This window comes from Eurytemora carolleeae, unplaced genomic scaffold, assembly GCF_000591075.1.
Source record: "Eurytemora carolleeae unplaced genomic scaffold, Eaff_2.0 scaffold191, whole genome shotgun sequence".
Taxonomy (NCBI): Eukaryota; Metazoa; Arthropoda; class Copepoda; order Calanoida; family Temoridae; genus Eurytemora; species Eurytemora carolleeae.
Window position 1 is genome coordinate 87,964 of NW_019396105.1, and position 22,857 is coordinate 110,820.

A 22,857-nucleotide genomic window follows, 5' to 3' on the forward strand; every position below is an offset into this window, starting at 1 on the left:
GTGTCCCACGAAACATGAAAGTAGGTGAATAGTTTTAAATGTCTTCTTCCATAATTTCCATAATAAGTTATTTGATAGCAAAGAAAAAAATAGTACATGGCTGTCATATTATAGCAAAATTGATTTCAAAGTTAAGAAATATTTGAGTAAAAGATGTTATCAACGAAATAAACTGAATAAAGTGTGTAATATCCAATACAGAAGAAGATGACATTCAAACCTATTCACCAATTGTCATGTTTCGTGGGACACCCTGTACCAAAATGGACTGTAAGCTTAATTTCAAGTGACCGATTTTACACTTCAATGCTTTGTCTGATCAAGTATGAATTAGATATGAATGTCTATAACTGTGAAAATTGATTATTTTAACTGTGGTAACAAATTTTCTTAAAAAGTGACTTTCGCATTTCTACAGGAGGGAAACATATTTCTGTAAGATTTATCAGAATTAAACACTTTTAAACCTAGAAAAACGACAGTATCCTCCAAACTATTGATCAGACATAGGTTTCAAGGGTACCTTTTTGAATCAGGCATTGCCATTTCACTTGAATATACGCTTACACCTCCTTTAAAAGTTAAACAGCCACGTTTATCGTTACCTAAATGTTTTTAACATTATTTATTTTGTGATTAATAAGTTTCAGACAAAATGGCGGCCTCCACAACTGAGATAATTAGCGGATTTGAGAACGAGCAGAAATCCACGGTTTTCTCAGCGCTAAGTGAATATTTGAGTACAGGACTATTCGTGGATATATCACTGGTCTGTAAGGGACAAATATTAAGAGCACATAAGGCAAGAAATTGTTCAATGAAATAATTATAATGTTAGATATACTGGTTTCATAGCATAGGTAGTTGGTTGGTTGGTTTCATTTGACTGAATAATTAGTTTGCTGGCTGTTTGCTTGATTTGTAGCTTGGTAGGTTGGTTACTTGCTTGTTTGGTTGGTTAATTTGTTGCTTGGTTGGTTGGTTGGTTAGTTGGTTGGTTGGTTGGTTGGTTGGTTGCTTGCTTGGTTGGTTGGTTGCTTGATTGGTTGCTTGGTTGGTTGCTTGGTTGGTTGCTTGGTTGGTTGCTTGGTTGGTTGGTTGCTTGGTTACCTGCTTGCTTGTTTGGTTGGTTAATTGGTTGGTTGGTTAGTTGGTTGGTTGGGTAGTTGGCTGGCTCGCTGACTGGTTGGCTGGCTCGCTGGCTGACTGGCTGGCTGGCTGGTTGCTTTGTAGTTTATTAGATTTTTTCATCGAAAGGTGTTTTTTTTTTATATTGAATGTAGTCGAACTTGGTTTTGTAAATTGAAAATGAATCAAAAAAATAAATTAATAATATTTTGAAGAAAAGATAATTTTATTAAGTTTGTTTCTAAAAATGATATCCTGCAGGTTGTCCTCTCTTCCAGCAGTAAATATTTTAAAGATCTGTTCCGACACCAACCCGGAGTAACCCTAGTAGATCTAGATAAGGAGCTGGCTCCGAACGATCTGAACCTGACCTTAGAAGATGTTCAGCTTATCATTGGAATTCTTTATTGTGTTGGAACAGTTGAAATATCACCACAGAGGATTGAAACCTTACTGGTCTGTTCCCAGGTTCTAGGTTGGTAGATAAATAGAGATATAATACAAAATATACAAAATAAACAAATACGAGGAGGAACCCAGCTTTGACTGGAAACTAAGTTTTCCTACAAAAGTCGACCTTTTTGAATTAAAACTTGTAATAAACCAAGCTAAAAGGTCGTGTTCATATTCTCACCTACTTTTAGTTAGATATTTACCTTGGTCTGAAAAATATCTTTAAAATTACCGAATTTGTGGAGAGAATTATGATTATATTTATATAGAGTAGTAATCTCTGTTGTTTGTTTGGTAAAATCATGGGAATGTTCTTAGCCTGGTTTAACATTGACTGGATTGATATTTAAAGAGAAAACTTCAGGTAAAGCTGGTTTCCCAAGCTAGTAGTATCATAAACTGATAATTCTTGCTTTTTGGAAAAAAAACTGCTAAAAAATGAGTTTTAGAGACGTCTTACTTCCCACAGTTTACTTTATTTTAAGTGATCCTTCATTTATGAAGGGGAATGTCCGACTCACATTTGGACCTTTCAACCTATGTCTGATCAAGATGGAGGGGATATCGTAAAAACTACTCTTTTAATTTATGGTTACTTGAAATTACGTCTACTGTCCTGGATAAGTTGGTAATTTTATTTACTTAAATTTTTTTTCTTTCGTATTTTAGGAATTCCGACGTTGATCTCATTTTTGAAACAAATTCGTGAATCTATCAATGACAAAACGTTTGTGAAAGATTGTCCCAGTATCCTGGAGTATCATGATATTCCAAACCTGTCGGATCCTAAGGATGTAATGTCTCCGGGTAGATCTTACAATAAGTCGTCAGACAGTTCTAATCTTCCGTCGGCACAACCCAATCCAAGGTATTATCTCATCCAAATATTTTTTCCAATTTTTTAAATTGTAAAAAATAGCTTTCTCCATACTAAACTGTGACGTAGTTTTTTCTAATTTTATTTGTTTTGTTTTCAATTCTTCTAGAACTTTATTTACATTTGTTTAATCAAAGTCATTTTTTTCTTCCTTATTTTTCTAATTTTAAATCCGTGCCGGGTGCCAAGATATGTTCCTTGGTTCCATGTCGGTTTCCCTTTCAGATCTATCAATTATTATTATTAATTTTGAAAAACAAATTAAAGGTATTATTATTATTATTATTAAAGGACAACCCATCATTCAATGAAATATGTGGTCGGCGCTCCTAACCGCCGAAACAACGTATCCAACGTATATATAAGACTACCTGAGAAATGATGTATAATATCTCATTTTTCAGGACTAGCGGAGAAATGATGTATAATATCTCCTTTTTCAGGACTAGCGGAGAAATGATGTATAATATCTCCTTTTTCAGGACTAGCGGAGAAATGATGTATAATATCTCCTTTTTCAGGACTAGCGGAGAAATGATGTATAATATCTCCTTTTTCAGGACTAGCTGAGAAATGATGTATAATATCTCCTTTTTCAGGACTAGCGGAGAAATGCTGTATAATATCTCATTTTTCAGGACTAGCGGAGAAATAATGTACATTATCTCCCCCTCCTCCCAACATTTCCCTCCAGCAGTGTATTCAACCCTTCCCTCTACATCTGCAGCTCCGACATCAGGACAGAAAACAAGAACTACAGGTTCAGGGTTTACTCCAGGTCCAGCTTTCCCTCTCCTAGATCTATCCTTGGTTAAACCAATGACGGAGAGCTGTGTAAATACTCCGGAACCAACTCCAACCAAGCAATCCAGGTTTTTAAAACTAAGTAAAAAACTTTTTGATGTCCAATTTATGTTTTTATAGTTTGATTTTGTGTGAACTATTATTCCGCAAATTTTACCCGCAAACTATGATTTCCGAGACAAAATGTTGATTGATTGATTGATTAACGTTTATTTCTATGTGCATCCAAAGGCGAGCACCTTAAATGTAACAAAATGTTTTGTCACTTTTGTCCTGGCAAACTCCAATATCTGGTAAACTTCGTGAATTTTAACAAAAAAAAATATCCGTTCATTTGTTTGAAATATTCCTCATATTATTTTCTGTGATTTATTTCTTTTCATTACTGTCTTCAAGTTTGACTCTTGATTATAGAACTTTAAATGAAAAGCCCTTCACATAGATACCCTTAAAAACTTAATCTGATCAATAATTTAGAAAAAATTGTGGCTTTTTTAGCTTAAAAAGTGTTTGATTCTAATCATTCCCTCCATTTTTCTACAAGCAGAAATGCACATGTCACTTTTATAAAAGCCACAATAAAAATAATTTTCAAAGAGAAATTATTTTAGGGGTATCCTTGTGAATCGAAAATGCCACTTTGTTTAATATAGATCAACTTAAAGTTAATTTACTATGTTAAAACTTCAAACAAACAAAAAGAAAAAAGTAGAAATCGAAGCAAAGATATAAGGTTGTTGGGTACTAAGTTTTGCTCATTAAAAATAAGTAGAAATTTTACATTCGTTTCAGGCTCAGGTGTACTTTACGTCAACGTGGGCACACTAGAATTCTAATGCATTTTCTGGGAAAATATCAAAATCTTCGACATTTTAAGTGTTATCTTTCTAAATCAGAGTACTCTGGGTTTGAAGCGTTAAATCAACATACATCAAACCAAATATTCTTCAAGTATGAATCTTCAAATATCTTTAATATATTTATTCCCAACTTGGAAGCTGTTTTTAAATCCCCGAAAAGTAAGTAAGTAAATAAATCTTTTATGTTTGCAATTATCTCCTTTTGTTGAAGAGAGAGCTATTGAGATGAAAAAAATGTTTTTTAAAACATTGTTCACAAACTTGTGCGTAAAATCAAAACGAGAGAAACTACGAGGTCACAAAATCGGACCAGTAATGTCGCATGGATTTTACCTTCTCTCTCTGTATAGTGGAGTGCGACCCACAAAGAATAAGAATTTAATGACGAGAGTAAACTGAAATGAAGTTTTGAAGGTTTAATGTTGTGTTTGGTCTAGAAAATAGTCTTTTAGGACGGTAAAGTAAATTATTTTACAATGAAATTAGAAGCTGCAGGAAATCATGAATGTACAAAAAAAGACTAAATTTGTTCAGCCGTCTTTGAAGTCATATCCTAAACCTAGCCTCGTACCATTTTTTAACAATTTATGAACATTTTTAAAGATAATTATCTAGTCATTTTTTTCATATAAGCGGTACGAGACGTTTTAATTATAAATTATACAATTAGTAGAATTATTCTTCTAATTTTTTATTTTATTTTTTCTTATTTTGGTAGTTTTGAACATTTTTCTCGACACCTTAAAAAATCGGCAAGTTCATCGGTTTCATGATTTTGGACTCAAAATTATAATACATATTTTTAGGCAGCCCAGCCTAAGCCCTGTGCCTGGTCCTAGTGGGGTCAAGGATTCCTTGCTCTATCAGAAAAAATCTTCAGCACGACAGCTAGGTGAGTTTAATATTTTTTATCCTCTCTTAGATTGACCCAAAAAAAGGGGTTTTATACCAATTTTCTCAAAAGCTTCAAAACCCTGAATTAAAACATAATTTTCTACCAAACGTTGGAAAAACTTTCTAAAGGAGAAGGGTGACAAAAATATTTAAGAAAATTACTTCCCCAAGATTAACTATTTTGAATTCACTCTTAATTTTTCTAATTGTTGCATTAATAAGATTGATTCCAGGTTCAAGAATTTCAAGTTCATCTTTCTCCGGGTTCTCTCTTCACTCCCTCCAGTCCCCTCGTCTTAAATCCACTGAGACGAGTGTATCTGATAATCCCTCTGGATCCAGGCTTGGAACCAGTGTGCTGGATGTCCTGGATCAGAACCTCTTAATGCACCTGAACAACCTGCAGGCGAACCAGCTGGATGACCTAGAGAACGTCCTGCTCCCTCATCTAACAGTGGATCCTCGTACTCAGGACTCCCCCGGACAAAACCTCCTGGATATACAAACCATGGAGTTGAGTTCCAGTGGAGATAGTTCTGTTGAGAGCTATGAAACTATTGCTGAGGAAAACTTGGAGCCAGTGGAAGAAAATGTGGAGCCGGTGGAAGACAGGTTTGAAGAAACTGTTGAAACTACTGAGCTGGTTGAAAAAAACCCTAAAAGTGTTATGGAGCCCCAAGATCAGTTGACTGAATCTTCTGACATTGCACCGTCGCTTATTGTTTCTGAGCACCCAGTTTTGAAGAAAATATCAGATCTGAAAGAAAAGACGAATTCAGAAGGTTCTTTACTTTTAAATCTACATGGACATCAACCTGGAAACAGAGATGCTAATATTCTCAAACCTCTTGGTGGTAAAAAAATGAATAAAGTTCTAAGCTCTGAACCTTGTAAGAGACGAATGAGTAGTGCAGCAACAAGTAGTTTGCTTGAGAAGGATATTGTTGACTTCCGTTGTTCTAGTGTTCCTCTTCTAGCTCGGAGCAGTCCTCCACTCGCACTCACACCAGCACTAGGAAGAAAGGTGTCCAAACTAGCCGGAACTAATCTTGTTAATAGTCCGGACAACCCTGAGTTAAACAGCAATCTTTCAGTATCAAACTCTGTTCGATGGACTCCTGTAAAAGGAATAACCCTGTCTCCGTTAAAAAATCTTCTTCGTCCCGACACTGTGGGAGACCTTATCATGGAAAAAGATACTGCAAATAAACTTATTCAAGATGACCACGATGTCAGAGATGATGATATTGATGATATTACAGCTGAAGAAGGAATCTCCCAGGATCAAGATGAGGAAGCACAGGACCAGCATCCTAGAGAAATAATCATGAACCTGGATCAGGTTTGTCAAACTGGACAAAAGATGAAGTTCTCAATCCCTGGGGTGTCCAGAGAAGTAACTTTAAACTTCTCCGCGGAAGCGCTCCAGGAAATGAAGAATGCCGCGCTCAGATCTAGTCTTGATCTTTCTACTGGAGGAGATCAAAACTCTGAAATATCAAGCACTAAACAAGTTTCTCTCTCAGATTCAGAAGAGAAATCACCAATTCCTCACAAGAAACCAAAGCGGATGAAAAAGAATCTCCGACAAAAATTAAAATCAAATTTATCCAGTCGGCCTCTCAGCACCAATACTAAAGTTCGCGATGAGATCACATGTTCTGTTTGCTTAAAACCATTCTCCAATGAAGCTCAACTGAAAAAGCACATGAAGTTTCACGTGGAGAAGAATATTATCTGTAAGTTCTGCCCGGAGAGTTTTGAGAAGGCCTGGGTGTACAATAAGCACCTGGAGGAGGAACATCAGATCAAGGAGAAGCATGAGTGCCCTGACTGCAGTAGGATGTTCTATCAGAGGACGGAGTTGCTCGCGCATATTCAATCCTTTCACCAAACTAAAAAAGTTTTCAAATGCCAGGTAGGAATGATATTGATATTATTATTATTAGAATTAGATCTTAAGTGCAAAGAATTAAGGTATAAATCTGATCTGAACCCTACTCACTTTTAGCCTAAACCCTACCCATTCTTAACCTGAACCCTACTCATCTCTACCCTGAAACCTACTCATCTCTAACCTGAACCCTACCCATCCTTAACCTGAACCCTACTCATCTCTACCCTGAAACCTTCTCATCTCTAACCTGAACCCTACGCATCTCTAACTTGAACCTTACTCATCTCTAACTTAAACCATTACTCATCTCTACCCTAAACCATACTCAACCCTAACATGAACCCTACTCATCCCTATCCTGAACCCTACCCATTTCTACCCTGAGCCCCACTCAACCCTAACATGAACCTACTCAACCCTAACCTGAACCTTACTCAACCCTAATTTGAACCCTACCCATCCCTAACCTCATCCCTGATTCCAATTCCAATTACAAAACTGAAACTTTTTCTCATTTATCAATTATCAAAAATCAAAGATTTTCAAGTCGTCTCTTAATTCCCAAGGTTATTGGGACACCCTGTATACATTTGACTAAAGTCGTCAGTTTTTTTGGAATTCACTGTATTTGTCCTGATATCTGCATAGAAACCTTGCACTCGTGTAGTTTTCTTCTAAATTGCACAAAATAATTTGGAAATGTAGAAATCCCCCAATTTTACTCTGGAATTCGGACAATTTAAAGAGATCTAAAATCAGTCACAAATGACAGGAGTTGGACTCAAATTTCAACCATTCGAAAATTTTAAATAATTCCAATTTATCTGATCATTTCTTTTTTTCTAATGTTCACTGGAGTGGGACTAGGGAATAGGAAGACTACATCTTAGCAATCTATATGTTCTTAAGATGTTGTAAACCAAATAGTTTTATCCTGAGCTTGAAAATTAACTAATTTATTGAAATAGGTCTGTGTACACTGCACAATTGTATTTTTTTAGTTTATTTTAATTTTATAATCCATCTTAAATTGTGAAATTTTTTATTGAACAATGAGCAGAAACTAATTTTGAAACTGAAAATAAAAAAAATAAGAAGCAATTAAAAATTATTTTGTTTTAAAACAGTAGAAATGTTGTGAGTTCTGAAAATATAAAGAATATTTAACAAGAGACTGGTTGCTCAATTTAAAAGAACATGAATCTACGAAAACCTTGTTTTTTCCTTAATCATTCGGAGGAAATTTTCTTATATTTTTAGGCAAAGTTTTGTTATATAACAGACTAACTGAAGGACACCTGCGTTGCCCGTGAAAAAAATTGAAAAATTTGAAGACAAAAAAATTTGAAAACAATAAAAATTTTAATTAGAATTTTTTAGCCTTTGTCACCCACAGGCTACCATGAGTGTTCTCAACAAATTTCAGCCCAGTCAGTCCAGCCGTTTGGCCGGCTATAGGGAACATATATACGAATGTCTTGTTTTTGTATAACAGATAGTGATTTTGGTTACCTTCTGAAGAGGATGTTTGAGCTAAATACAAGTATCCTAATAAAGATACTTAAAAATATGAATAAACATCATTTTCCAGTACTAGCATAACAAAGGGACTTAATTTCAAAGGACCCTCTATTTGCAGAGTGGGACGTCAGATTCCTAATGGTACCCTTTATCTGATCAATCATGTGGAAAATATCGTCTTTTTTATTTAAAATTGTTTTATTCAGACAATTTCCTACATTTTTCATGAAGTAGAGATGCGCAAGTCATTTTACAGAGAAATTGCCATTAAAAATGATAAATTTTCAAATAGAAGGATATTATAGAAATTTTTATCCGACTCAGCGTTTAAGGCTAACGTTGTGAATCTGATATATCAATCAGAAATTGTAATAGTGTCACTTGAAAATTACGCCTGAAGCCTTAAGTGAAGTTTTCACAGTTTTTTCTTCTTATCTTTTTACCAGCTGTCTATTTTCTATGTTTTTCTTACAAAATGTCAAAAATTCTATTTTAAAATAACTGAACTGTTAAGGTTTGCCATCTTGACTTCAACCACAAACATCTACTGGTGAAGCACCTGACAAGCTGGCACAGCACCCTCCCCATCTCTATGTGTAACCTCTGCACAGAGATATTCGAGGATGTGAACGCTCTGGACAGTCATATTTGTCCAGGTTAGACAATATACATACAAGATTACCCACAAATGAGCAGACGTTAATGACAGACGTTAATCATGGTCCCAGGTCCCTACACGTCTTTATGTCTTCTAACAAATCACTAAACGCTACAGAAGACCAAATTTACCTAGAAATCTTAATATTTCAATTGTTTTTTTGTCGCCATTATCATCCTTTGTGGGTAAATCTGTTGTAAGGAAAGATGACTTCTTTCTCACATTACAAAAGGCGTGTTCTATGATTTAACTGTATCTTTAAAAATGTTGCTTCCTTGACTATTTGATCTAGCACAAGTTATTATTTGGAACATATAAGGTCATCTAGATCAGGTTGCAAAGATTTAAGGATTAGAAAATTAGAATTGATTGATATCTTTTTTGTCCAGGAGCTGAGATAACAAACAGGAATATTATCTGCCATCAGCATGAAGTTCCTGTCAAGCTGACCAGCAGGCAGGAACTACAGGTTCACATGTCAACAGAGCATAATGACGGAGCTGCTAAATTCCAGGTACAAACTATTAATTAAATGTTGATCATCTTTATTCTTAAACGCTTGATAGCGTTATTCAATTTGGACACTTTACAGATTGAGAATTAATGCTTGATTTCTTAATTAAAGTTATCCCTGCAGGGTATGACCACCATGGGATATCGAAAAGGAATTAAATTAATCCGTAGGCCTGCAAAAGATTGAGACCAAGGATTTATCTCGAGATTCACAACACAATAGTTCCGACTTCTGAGATCGGAACTATTTTGTGGATATTGTTAATCTTGAACACATGATCTCGATATCAATGTGAGTACTTTTGAAATTGAGGATCAATGCTTGATGCCGACATCCACAACATAATAGTTTAATAATTCTGACTTTTGTTCATATAACTAGAATTCATTAACAAATTATTAACAAAATATTAGCAAAATCCTTGAACGGGCAATCAACTTTAACCTGTCTTGATTCTTGATTTTTTTTGAATAAATTTACAATTACTTGTTGCTATGGGTTAAAGAGTAGAAGTTGAATTCATCTCTCTCTCTGCTTGTTTACCCCTTAATTTAAATTTAATGTTATTTATCTATCACAAAGCCTCGCAGCTTGAACTCAAATTCAAATTTATTTCTTTATTTATTTTAGATTTTCTGCTGTATTTGCCAGAAATCCTTTCTGCTGCGGAATAATCTAAATAAACATCTTCGAAACATTCACAAGCTGGAAACAGGAGGAAATATTTCAAGAAAAGAGTTTAAATGTACGGTTTGTGATAAAGTGTTCTATTACAAGAATGATTTGAGAAATCACATGGAAATACACTCTGCCAGTAAGAAGTACAACTGTAGTTCTTGTAACAAGTCGTTTTACTGCCTGAAGTCCCAGAAGCAGCATGAGAGACACTGCTGCTCTGAACAGACCTGGAGCTGTGAAATATGCAACAAGCAGCTGAGCTCTAAGTTTAAGCTCCGAGCTCATAAACTAACTCACTCACAGGACCGAAGTTTCAGCTGTCAAGTTTGTAATCAGATGTTTAAAGAGAAGAGAACTATGATAAAACATTTTAAAAATAAACATAAAGAGACAATCAACAAACCTTTCCAAATATCTAATGAAAGCGTAGGACAAACTACACAGTTTCCCCTTTCACAAACTGTAGAGATGTCCCTGTCACAAACCTACGGGTTGTCCCAAACTGATGGAATGTCCGTGTCCCAAGCTTCAGTAGTGCCCTTGTCCCAAGCTTCAGTAGTGCCCTTGTCCCAAGCTACAGTAGAGCCCTTGTCCCAAAATGAAGGGGTGACACTATCCCAAAATGAAGGGGTGCTTATGTCCTAAACTGCGCCTTCTAAACGCCAATCTGAAAGTTGTTCAGACTTAAACATTAGATACATTAGACAAATCATACAAATCTTAAAATTTTGGACTAAATTATGTTTTTATAAATACATTTTCTGCTCATCAGTATTTTACAATAAACAAGCCTACCATACTTATAATATTTAAATTTGAAAAGTCTAAAAAATATTTATGTATAATCTTAATTGTGAAAATTTACAAAGTTCTATTTTCAGAAAACCAGAAATCAAATGAAAAAAACTTGCAGCAGTTGAATAGATCCCACAATGGAGATCAAGGTATTAAATAAACCAACTTTCTTATATTCAAATTTGTTGTAATATGTTATAGAGGACGTGAGTCAGACTCTAATAAAACGCATAAATAACTTCCAGTATATATATTTCTTATAACTTATTACTAGAGGGTTCAGAACTAGAGTCAATATCGATATCGCACGTGTAGACTGTAGAGATGATATCAGTACTAATGCCCCGTATCCGTTCTATCTCATTCTGTTGAATCTTGTGGAACTAGTTTAACGCGGCCAGGCATCGTCTTCCACAATGTGTTAAATTTGAAATTAGCTTATACCTTTTTAATTTACATTTGTTTTCTTGTTTGGCCAGTTACTCCACTGCATTTCAATTATTTTCTCGATATAACAATTAATTTTTTTTCTGGAATTTAACTTTGTACACACAATATTTAAACTACAATTTATTGATCAAACAGAACTAAATGTACACCTCTGATTAACCTTTGATTAACCTCTGATTACGTAACATCAAAATCTTTTTGAACCGAAAGAGATAGTTAATCATATTTTTTAAAATAATGCTTTGTAACTATGAATTTAATTATACAGTTAAACTTAATTTTACATTTTTCCAATTCTAATATTCCAGCTAGAATGTATTCAATGTACAGTAGCTGTAAAGGGAGTGTTCGCGAAAAATGAAAGGGGGTATAGGCTTAATGCGATAAAAAGCGCTTTTGATCGCCACTAATCTTACTTCTATCTGTTGCGTCTATAAGGAGAAAATTGTTAAAGACGTTTCATACCGAATAACATGGCGTTCATACAAATTGAGAAACTTGCAACATACTACTTAGACCGTAAAAAAATCAATTTAATTTTAAACAAATCATTCAGAGATTACAACCTATAGTCATCGATTATCTTTCGCCACATTTATATATAGTTGATTTTTCATTATATGTTTTCATTGTTATGATCTGAGAGTTACTTATAAAACATTTATTCCTGTTTCGAGGATTTTTGGTAATGAAGACGACATTTTCATATTTTCCAGGAATGTTCGAAAACAAGTGGAAAGCTAAATATTATTTTAAAAAACAAAATCAAAACTAGTATGAAATATCAAATATATACAAATGTGGCGAAAGATAATCGATGACTAGGTTGTAATATCTGAATGATTTGGTTGAAATTAAATTGATTTTTTTTACGGTCTAAGTTGTATGTTGCAATTTTCTCAATTTGTATGGACGCCATGTTATTCGGTGTGAGATGTCTTTAACAATTTTCTCCTTATAGACGCAACAGATAGAAGTAAGATTAGTAGCGATCAAAAGCGCTTTTTTATCGCATGAAGCCTTTACCCCCTTTCATTTTTCGAGAACACTCACTTTAAGTCTTTATTCTAAGTAATCCTGAATTTTAAAAATTATAAATTTTGGCAATCTTCTTTGTCTTTGCTCCATAAATCCTTTCAAACTTAAGTTACCGTTGTGAGTCGGGCCTGACCTTCTAAACAAAGGATCACTTAAAATGGTGTCTACAGTCCTTTAAGTATCAACTAGGATCTGTTAGATCAAAAAGTATTGAATCTAGAAAAGAATCCGTCACACCAAACTGAACCAAAAAGTATTGAATTTAGAAAAGAATCCGGTACACCAAACTGAACAAAAAGGATTGAATTTAGAAAAGAATCCGGTACACCAAACTGAACCAAAAAGTATTGAATTTAGAAAAGAATCCGGTACACCAAACTGAATCAGAACTCTGAGGATTCAACAAGTGATGAAGTTGATGCTACCTCTACAGGTGATATAAAAAGTCCAAACTTATATATTTTAAATCTGGCGCTCCTCAGAGCAAGGAGATTTTGTGTTGGATACTTGATCCTGGTCGCTTGATCTCGATATCCAATGTGGTCACTTTTGATTTGAGGATTCCCCTGATCAAAGCTCAACCCCTGACTGGGGACGATTACCGGGAAACTTTTAATTACAGGGAAGGACCGCTTAATGCTTAAATAATTCACAAAAAAGATTTTTTGTACATATTTTTCTGTATTTATTAAACTTTTCTGATTTTAGATTCTAGAGAAGATTATGTGGCTTGACAGTTTTTAAATTTACTTGTTCTAGATGTCAGAGAAGATTATGTGGCTGGACAGTTTTTAAATTTACTTGTTTTAGATTCTAGAGAAGATAAGTGGCTGGACAGTTTTTAAATTTACTTGTTCTAGATTCTAGAGAAGATTATGTGGCTTGACAGTTTTTAAATTTACTTGTTTTAGATTCTAGAGAAGATAAGTGGCTGGACAGTTTTTAAATTTACATGTTCTAGATTCTAGAGAAGATTATGTGACTGGACAGTTTTTAAGCTAATTATTCTAGATTCTAGAGAAGATTATGTGGCTGGACAGTTTTTAAGCTAATTATTCTAGATTCTAGAGAAGATTATGTGGCTGGACAGTTTTTAAAGCCTCCTGTGAAGGTTCCCTGGAAAGCAATTATTTATGCTTTCGTTCTGTTCGCATTTGGTACAGTACTCCTATCTGTAGGTTGTCTAATAGGTAGATATTATTTTTATACTGTAATCTGAGGTCGAAACTGTTTGAAAGAGCGCTAATCTACTTTCAAATTTGATAATTAAGTGTTTGATCACTCAATTTTAGTTATCCCTATAAATAGTGATGTCCTTTCAGTTGTTTCGTTTTTCACTCGTTTTTTTTTTGCACATATTTTCTTACAGGGTCAAAATATGGCATAATGTAATGATGTTTTATTAGTTTTTTAATCTAAACATTTGCATTTCTTTAAGTTTTATGTATTTTTGACCCTGCCAGATGATATTTGCAACAGAAAAAAACGACCAGAAATAATTTAAAAACGATCGTTTTGAAACAATCGTATTTAACAACGATCGTTTTGAAACAATCGTATTTAAACGATAGTTTTAGGATCGATTTTTTTTGGATAAATATATTGCAAAGTTTAGAATAAGCTAACTTTAACATATTACAGTTTGAAAATCTTGGAAATTTTATTGAATTTTTTTCCTGAAAACGATCCAAAAACATTAACAACACTTCCTGCAAGGTACGACCACTCCGGGACATCCAAGCGGAATTAATTTAATCCGTTGGACAAAACAAGATACTAATTATTGCGTACTCCTGAAAACACAGTTTTGAACTCTGATTGGAATTGGAAACGTATCCATATATCTTTGTTTTTATGTTCAAGGGTACCTATGTCAATTCAGCATAACCTTAATTACCTGATTTATATGAAGGGTTACTTGAAACTTCAACGACATTTCCTCTAAACTACACATCTATACATTTGAAAAATACAGAAAAATATGAAGACACTGACATTATTAGTTTTATGAATAAGAGTTACAAAACATTATTCTGCATGGACAACAGATTTTTTAGAACGAGAACATATTTATTATTTATTGTTGTCTTAAAGTACAAAACCTGAAACCATCTACTTGACATATATCCCCACCCTGCATAACAATAACAATACAGTCAAGTGATCGTCGTCTTCTTTCATTCTTGAAAATTATGAGAAGTCGTTAGGGTTTGTCTACTTTGTGAATAATATTCAGAAAACTGCGTCTTAAACATAACTATCATACACTGCAAACTCCGGTTCTAAATTTTATTATCAAAATCTAAAGAACGAACGCATCAATCATTCCACAGTAATCAGGTAACCAATGTATGAATCTTGTATTTTCAGTGTCTGGACATATTGAGGGGGTTCACTATCAAGATAGATTCTGGCCTCTCATATTCCTGGGTAGCATCATGTTCCTTCCTGGAGCATACCATACATACTTTGCATTCAAGGTAATATTCCTGGGTAGTATCATGTTCCTTCCTGGAGCATACCATACATACTTTGCATTCAAGGTAATATTCCTGGGTAGCATCATGTTCCTTCCTGGAGCATACTAAACATACTTTGGATTTAAGGTAAAGCACACTACACAGAAAAACCCTACATTGCCCGTGGTATTTTTTTAAAAAATTGTAGAAACTACTACTGTTTTCACTGGTTCTCGGACTCAGGAAACACGCATCTAAACATACAAACAATTTCGACAGTCTGTATTATATACAAATACAATTTGATAGATCAGGGTTAAAAGTGCCCAATTCCATAAATGTTGGTCTGGCAAAAGGTAATTGAGCTGTTGTATTGCATTGTATTGCAAAAATATAGAGATTTGAAATAAGAGTTTGTGGCAAACACTCTATTTTTTTGATTGAGAAATACTAAATTGAGATAATTGATCAAAATTCTGATAACAGATTCAGTATCCGTATCAAAATACAAATGCTTCCAGAGGGGCTGAATCAGATTCTATTTTATAAAAGCAGATTTAGTGACCTTTCTTTAGAGGGGCCTGTCCGATTCACGATACCCTTTACATTTTTATTATATCCACATTGAGGAAGATATCCTCGTTTATCTAGCTTAAAATGTGTTTAATTCTAACAATTTTCTTTATTGTTTCTGCAGAATAAATTCGCGAGGCATTTTTATAGAAAAACAACAGTGGAAAATCTCCAATTTGTAGATGTGAAGAAAAACATGGTTATCCATTTGATGTTAATCAGACAAAGTTGCTATGGGTACTGTTGTAAATCCGACTTACCGCTCTACAACATGAGGGTCTCTGAAAATTAAACCTTCAGTTTAATGGATAAAATTAAAAATTAAATTGTTTTTTATTGTTATGTCACAAATATTTCAAATTCCCAGCTTCTCTTCCGGATTCAATCAAAATACTTATAGGTTTTAAGAATCATAAACTTTCCTGGGAAAAAATAATTAAAAATATTTGAAGAAAATTGTTTCTGTTGTTTATTGATGAAATAACTTCGTTTTGAACATCATCATTTTTTTCTTTTTTTGAAAACTGGGATCTAATTTTTCAATGTGTATAAATCCTACCGGGTGCTTCGGAAACAAACTGGATAAAAACAAGATTTGACAATTGAAAAATTTTACCCAAATTTCTTTTGTTCATCCTTTAAATTGTTTTTTGACATTGACACGAACTCAATGATAAGTTAGTTGGCTCGTGATTCTAAATTCTTAACTTTCTCAATAAATGTCGACCCACTTGAATCAGAATTTTTAATCCAAGCTCAGAACATTCCAGTGGTCCAATCAAGTTCCCCAATCGATATTTGAGTCAAACTGGTCCAGGGTTCATGAATTGTGATCGGACAAACAGACAGACAGACAAACAGAGATGAATTTTATATGTAAAGATGTTATCCTAAACTGAAAGATGCAAACTTGTGAGTATTTTGACTTGTTCATTTTAAATGCATTGTTTCTTCAGCCTTTAAATGAATTGTTTGAAATAGATTAAAATGCATTTAATCCCTCCATACTTAACATTGAACTGATGTCATAACTTTTGTATCTTAAATCCTTACCTAATTCACTCAATCAGTCCTCCTCCCCCCTTGCGACAAAACCACCTCTTTAAATCATTTTATAACTTTTCTTTCTGTATTCTAGCATATCTCTAGAATAGAAATTTAATCATTTGATTTTAAAGTTTTCGCTGTCGATATTGGTTTCAGTCGATTTGGCTGATTCAAAAGATTTAAACTTTGTTTGAATTAATCTAATAATTTCAAGTTCACATAATACATTTAAATCCACTAATAACATAAAATCTGACAGGTCGTCTTTGAATTCATCTAAACAACAATGTAATAAATAACACTGATAACTATTTTTAGAAAATTATATTTATCTTATCATTATTTTTCTCAATACACTGATTTTTTTTAGGCCTTTACTGGGGACCCTGACTGGGATTTTGAGGAGTTCCCGGATTTTTGAGCTCAGCTTCTGTGATTTAAAAGTAAAAAGTTCCGTGTTTAGAGAAATATTTGCATAATATGTCTAATGTCCAATGCACCGTACAAAGTATATAATTTTTCTCACTGTCAGTATTTTTAGTCTGATCATGCAGGGTTATATTTTTACTTTTTAGGTAATTTAGAATTTCTTCTACTAATTTTATTTTTTCCTTCATATAGTAGATTGATCAATTTTGTGTACATTTTTTTTACATTTATATCGAAAATCTCCACATTTCTTTGTATTCAAGTAAAAAGACTAATACATAATTGCAGTCAAGCGCATTCCGTAGATAAAAATAAAAGGATTGGAATTATGATTTTCGTATCTTGTGATGATTAACCTGACCTAATCAAATATTATCTTGTGGTGATTAACCTGGACTAATCACATATTATCCTGCTGAAACTTTTATCCTAGTTTAATACTTTTAAAAGCTTATTCTTGGATTTAAAGTTTAAATCTTTTTTAAAGCTGTTTAATTAAAATTTTCTGACAATAAGAAATTAAATTCTGAAAGTTTATGTAGGTAAGTTGTTGAAGTAATTAAATTTTCCAAAATTTTAAATCACATAAAATTATTTTGAATTGATATTTTTGTTTAAAGGATTGTAATCGAAAATTACAAAATATCACATCTATCAATATATTGCAAAAAGTTGGATTTATCTTTTATATAGTTGTTATGTGTCCATCGAATATTTTCAATTTTACTAAATAGATTTGGTTGGATGGTTGTATCCAACCTACAAACTCTTCATCTTATATCTGTATATGTATTTATAAATCATGAAGTAATTATTTAAAAAATTTATAGTCAAATGCTAAATTTCTAAGATTTATTGGAACTAAATTATGTCGCACTTATGTTTAAAATTTTACTAATTTTCATATAATTCATCCTTACGAATAAAATCCTCCCATCTTGCGCTTCTATCTTTGGCAAATTATTTAATGAACCGTTTAAATACTATTTTCAAGACAGGAAACCGAAGGAACGATTTTGTTTCTCCAAAAACTCAAATTTTCTAATCCACATTTCAAATGTTGTAAATCTTTGATATTTCAAACTTATACTATTTGATTTAACAGAATTCATATCATTTGGATGCAAGAACTCAGTTCCTTTAAAGGTATTCAAAGAATTTTCAGTTGTCAATAAATTCGTTACCTTTTTGGGTAATTTTATTAATCATTCATTTTTTTTTATCAATTTTATTGTATTATATGAAGAAAAGCTAAATTATATAATATTGAACAAATTTTGTTGCAGAAAAATTGTCTTGATATTATAAAATGTCCCTGGCAAGTATGGAGAAAAATCTATTTAATCTCAAGTTTGCCGCCAAGGAACTGGAGAGAAGTAGTAAAAAATGCGACAAGGTTAGAATAATAATAATTATTTCTGAGTTCGACTTGAATACTCATAAAATAAATACTTATAAATCTAGATATGATAATTATGTAAAAAATCTAATCTGGTCTAGGTAAGTATTGGGACTAAAAGAGCCAAAAAGATTTTAAAGAAAACTAAAGAAGGCTAGAAAATGTCGAATAAAAAACAAAAAAATTAACGAATAAAAAAGCGATCAATGAAAAATAAAGTTCTTTATTTTTCAATTTGAGTGCTAGATAATACTGTGTACGTGATATTTACCCTGATGAATATCATAAAAATGATCTGAAATGTTCTTATTTACTCCGCCACAAGTCCTGAAAATAATCCATACATAAACATAAGCTACCTACTATAACCTTATTAAAAACTTGCAAAATTGTGCAATAAAAGTGAAGAAATATAAAGCATAATTCATAAACTGATTTTACGCATTGCAAAATTGAAATATTATCAATCAACAAATACATAAAAAAGCGGTGAAGTGATACAGTTTGATTTAGTAAAGATTGAGTCGTGGATAGTAGGACCTTCCGAAAAGTCTGATTTTATTTGATTTCTAAACTTTTTGAAAAACCCCATTTTTTTCGTTTTATCGAAATTACAAACATTCTGTTCGAAATAACGATCATTCTGTTCGAAATCACAAACATTCTGTTCGGAATTATGATCATTCTGTTCGAAATTACGAACATTCTGTTCTAAATTACGAATATTCTGTTCAAAATTACGATCATTCTGTTCGAAATTACGAACATTCTGTTCGAAATTACAAACATTCTGTTCGAAATAACGATCATTCTGTTCGAAATCACAAACATTCTGTTCGAAATTACGATCATTCTGTTCTAAATTACGAACAATCTGTTGAAAATTACGAACATTCTGTTCAAAATTACGAATATTCTGTTAAAAATTACAAGCATTCTGTTCGAAATTACGAGAATTTCGTTCTAAAATTTGAGAAGAATGTTAGGATATATAAAAATGTCTATTAATTAATTAATTATATATTCTTTTCATTAAAAAATATGCGTGATTTCGAAATGCTTTTAGAATTTCGATATTCCGAATTTTTACAGTTCATAGATTCGGATCCAAGGGGGAAAATTACAAATATTAAAAGATTAACGTCTGTTCTCAACACAAATCTCAACTGTTAACTAATATATGAGATCTCTAAACGATTCATTAAATTTTAACATTACAACAGGGGGGGGGGGTCCTGATCAAAATGAAATGGATCCTAACCCTAAGCACTGATCAAATCCCTAAAAATGTTGAATATTTGTGTGTGTTTTAATATGCTATGAAGCCTATGGTTGGGTTGGATTTTATTGGAAGATATTAAAGATCAGGGTTAACGATCCAAAAGTAATTTATATAATTGAACTTTCTAAACGGATTCAGATTATTCTAGGATATCATCTAATCATATAGATTGTTTGCAATCAGATAAAAACTGGAGACAAGATTACTTTGGACTATATCCTATATAGGAAGCCAAATGACACCCCTCCCCCCCCCTGAAAAAAAGAGGAAACCTATAGTGTCCAGGAGAAATTCAGCCCCCCAGTTGTCTGAGGCTGAGCTCCCTGAAAATGGGAGAATAAAATGTTAAACATCCTCCACAGACTTTTGTTAACACCCCTCTGATCCTATGATTAATTTATTCATCATAAATTAATTTATTCCTTGTTGTCCCTGGTTTATAAACACGCTATTAATATTCACTTTGATTGATAAATAATTGGAAATGGGACAAATATATTTTTTGAAACTTATCCGATTTTAGCAACGGTAAATCACCATTCAGCATTATTTGAAAAATGAAAATACATGAAAACAAAGTTTCCCAAAAAATGAGAATTAATTTAACGATACCCAGTTAAAACATTATAAATTGACATAATTAAAAAAACTGTCCACATTGGAATTTTCTAAAATAATTGCCTATTTAAAATATCGTCTGCAAACCCTGAAAAAGGAGTGTAAGCCCAATTTCAAGCTACCACCACGCAAAGATGACAATGCCCGATTCACAACGGTACCATTAAAACCTTTACATGACCAGTAATGTGAAAGATATTGTTATTTTTCTAGGTTTAAAAGTGTAAAAAGCACAGATCACTTTTGTAGAGAAACCTCAATTGAAAATAATTAGTTTTCAAAATTAATATTCAATTAATACTTGATCAGCAGTTTTTAATGTGAATCCAGCTTTACCGTCTTTGCAGGGAAGATTACTTACGCTTACAATCAATTTAAGGAGGAGAAGGTAGAGAAACTGAAGTTGAAGAAGGCTATAGAGAAGGGGAATATGGAGGTGGCGAAGATCCATGCTGAAAACGCAATTAGGTGGCTTTTTAACCATTTTCCTAATTCAAATGTTTCTGAAAAAATGGTAATTTCCCGAATCATGTCATTATTTAACTCTAGTCGTTGGCCATGGTAAAAAATATTTTTTTTTAAATTTAAAGGGAAAAAATGTTCTAAAAAAATTGTAAGTAAAAATTAAAATTTCTTTGCCTATGACACTCCCCGGCCACCCATAAGTGTTCACAAAAAATTCAGCTCATTCGGTCCAGCCGTTTGGCTGGCTATAGAGAACTTATATACGAATGTCTTGTTTTATTATTTTGATAACGGCTGGACCAAATCAGTTGACATTTTTTTAGGAACCCCATGGGTACCCTGTGGGTACATAGGCAAAAAAATCTAAGTTTTTTTTTAATTTCAAAATTCGAATTTTTTCCCAAGTGTTTTTTATTCCAAGGGCATCACAGGACACTTAAGCTAGTATCTAACTCATGAAATTAAATTCTAAGCGGTAATTTTTGAATATTCTAGACAGAAGAACCAGTCGTTGAACTTCCTACGGATGTCAGCACGAGTTGACGCTACAGCTAGTCGTGTACAGTCAGCTGTAACAACTAGGAAGGTCACCAAATCAATGGAAGGAGTAGTAAAGGTAAATATTTGTGGTTTTCTAAGTTCCGTTTCTCCTCCTCCAACATGTCCTATCAGCATCGCTCGAGGTCCCCTGAATCCAGTCTAGCTTAAACCATCCAAATTAAATTGGTGTACATTTTTTAAGTGGGTGAGTTTGTTTATCTTCTTGTGATTTTTACATTTTTTTATTTTTTTTATCGATTTCGATGGTTATTATATCGTTAGAACTGACGAGGGTCAACCCAGACCGAAATATATTTTCAATAAATGTGGAACTAACATCTACTTTTTTACTCTACAGAGGTTTGGTCCATCACTGAATTTTAAATAAATTTAGTGATTTATCTTTTTTTCAGGGCACAAATATGTGCTCAATTGTTATTTTGGGTATGTCTGCATCTAAACTGTTGTTTAAGGAATATCTGTTGCTATGAAGTCTATGGTTGGGTTGGATCTTATCTATACTGTTGTTATAGGAATGTCTGCTGCTATGAAGTCTATGGTTGGGTTGGATCTTATCTAAACTGTTGTTCTAGGAATGTCTGCTGCTATGAAGCCTATGGTTGGGTTGGATTTTATTTAAACTGTTGTTCTAGGAATGCCTGCTGCTATGAAGCCTATGGTTGGGTTGGATCTTATTTAAACTGTTGTTCAGGGTATGTCTGCTGCTATGAAGTCCATGAACCTGGAGAAGATCTCGACTCTGATGGACAAGTTTGAGAAGGAGTTTGAAGATTTGGATGTACAAACCTCTGTGATGGAAGGAGCTATGTCACAGACAACAGCTACTAGTATACCTCAGGATGCTGTAGAGAACCTTATGAAACAGGTTAGATTTAATGTTCATATGTCTGTCTATTTGTCTTGTTATTTGTCTATTTCTCCAGGGGTGTCATCTATTTTTTCTCCGGATGTAAGGTATGTTTTGTCATCAAAAACTGCCTTATGATATCCAATTTTTAATTTTTCCCCAGAACATCATATATCTTGTCTTTTATTTGTCCTATTTGTCTGAGTATACGTCTATTTGTCTTATTTGTCTGTTTATTTTTCATATTTGTCGTTTTTTAATCAAAGGGGATGGTGGAGTTGGCACATTTGATGTAGGGGGGGGGGGCCCTGCCTTCATTTTTGGTTCAAATCTTCCAATTTTTTGGGTGCACGCCTAATTAGTGATCGAAATTCCTAAAATAAAATCAAATTTAATTTTAATGACCTCTAATGACCTCTAATGACCTCTAATGACCTCCAGAAATAGAAAATATTTCAACTATGGCTTTATGCACATCAAACGAAAGCTAGGGACCCAGGGAATACAGTAGCAGCAAAAAATCCAGTGTTTGACCTTCTAATGACCTCTTACGACCTCTAATGACCTAAATGACCTCCAAAAATGAAAATGTTTTAACTATGGCTTGATG

The 22,857-nt window shown here is 33.2% G+C and overlaps 3 protein-coding genes across 5 annotated transcripts in view; all 3 read left to right on the forward strand.

The window, feature by feature from the left end:
• Window positions 1-335: 335 nt before the first annotated feature.
• On the forward strand, window positions 336-11,228 carry LOC111695060 (zinc finger protein 16). 2 transcript variants are annotated; one of them, XM_023464220.1, is made up of 9 exons: window positions 336-802; window positions 1,390-1,603; window positions 2,251-2,449; window positions 3,097-3,330; window positions 4,929-5,014; window positions 5,250-6,934; window positions 8,949-9,090; window positions 9,482-9,606; window positions 10,237-11,228. In XM_023464220.1, exons 1-9 carry the CDS (start codon window positions 656-658, stop codon window positions 10,927-10,929), a joined length of 3,525 nt encoding a protein of 1,174 aa, XP_023319988.1. In that variant the 5' UTR covers window positions 336-655; the 3' UTR covers window positions 10,930-11,228. The 2 variants fall into 2 exon arrangements, with proteins under 2 accessions (XP_023319988.1, XP_023319989.1); XM_023464221.1 differs by lacking the exon at window positions 336-802 and adding an exon at window positions 1,851-1,945 and having other exon boundaries at window positions 1,515-1,603.
• On the forward strand, window positions 11,155-17,221 carry LOC111695063 (transmembrane protein 230). 2 transcript variants are annotated; one of them, XM_023464224.1, is made up of 5 exons: window positions 11,155-11,228; window positions 12,925-13,000; window positions 13,629-13,757; window positions 14,938-15,047; window positions 17,017-17,221. In XM_023464224.1, the coding sequence occupies exons 1-5, from the start codon at window positions 11,217-11,219 to the stop codon at window positions 17,065-17,067; spliced, it is 378 nt and encodes a 125-aa protein (XP_023319992.1). In that variant the 5' UTR covers window positions 11,155-11,216; the 3' UTR covers window positions 17,068-17,221. The 2 variants fall into 2 exon arrangements, with proteins under 2 accessions (XP_023319992.1, XP_023319993.1); XM_023464225.1 differs by lacking the exon at window positions 13,629-13,757.
• A 1,110-nt stretch (window positions 17,222-18,331) lies between these two features.
• The window catches only part of LOC111695062 (charged multivesicular body protein 1b), an 8,741-nt gene continuing 4,215 nt past the window's right edge, over window positions 18,332-22,857 (forward strand). The window contains exons 1-4 of the mRNA XM_023464223.1: window positions 18,332-18,471; window positions 20,754-20,842; window positions 21,335-21,455; window positions 22,092-22,265. Of these exons, the coding sequence (XP_023319991.1) occupies window positions 18,385-18,471; window positions 20,754-20,842; window positions 21,335-21,455; window positions 22,092-22,265 (471 nt within the window). The 5' untranslated portion in view covers window positions 18,332-18,384. The remainder of the gene's footprint in view (window positions 18,472-20,753; window positions 20,843-21,334; window positions 21,456-22,091; window positions 22,266-22,857) is intronic.

Excerpts from the sequence above, each read along its gene's own strand:
- LOC111695063 (XM_023464224.1), top strand. Across the intron at positions 13,758-14,937 it reads ATCTGTAGGTTGTCTAATAG|TGTCTGGACATATTGAGGGG; the intron begins GTAGATATTATT and ends TTGTATTTTCAG. Across the intron at positions 15,048-17,016 it reads ATACATACTTTGCATTCAAG|GCCTTTACTGGGGACCCTGA; the intron begins GTAATATTCCTG and ends GATTTTTTTTAG.
- LOC111695060 (XM_023464220.1), top strand. The coding sequence starts at position 656 with ATGGCGGCCTCCACAACTGAGATAATTAGCGGATTTGAGAACGAGCAG. Across the intron at positions 2,450-3,096 it reads TCGGCACAACCCAATCCAAG|GACTAGCGGAGAAATAATGT; the intron begins GTATTATCTCAT and ends CTCATTTTTCAG. Across the intron at positions 5,015-5,249 it reads ATCTTCAGCACGACAGCTAG|GTTCAAGAATTTCAAGTTCA; the intron begins GTGAGTTTAATA and ends GATTGATTCCAG.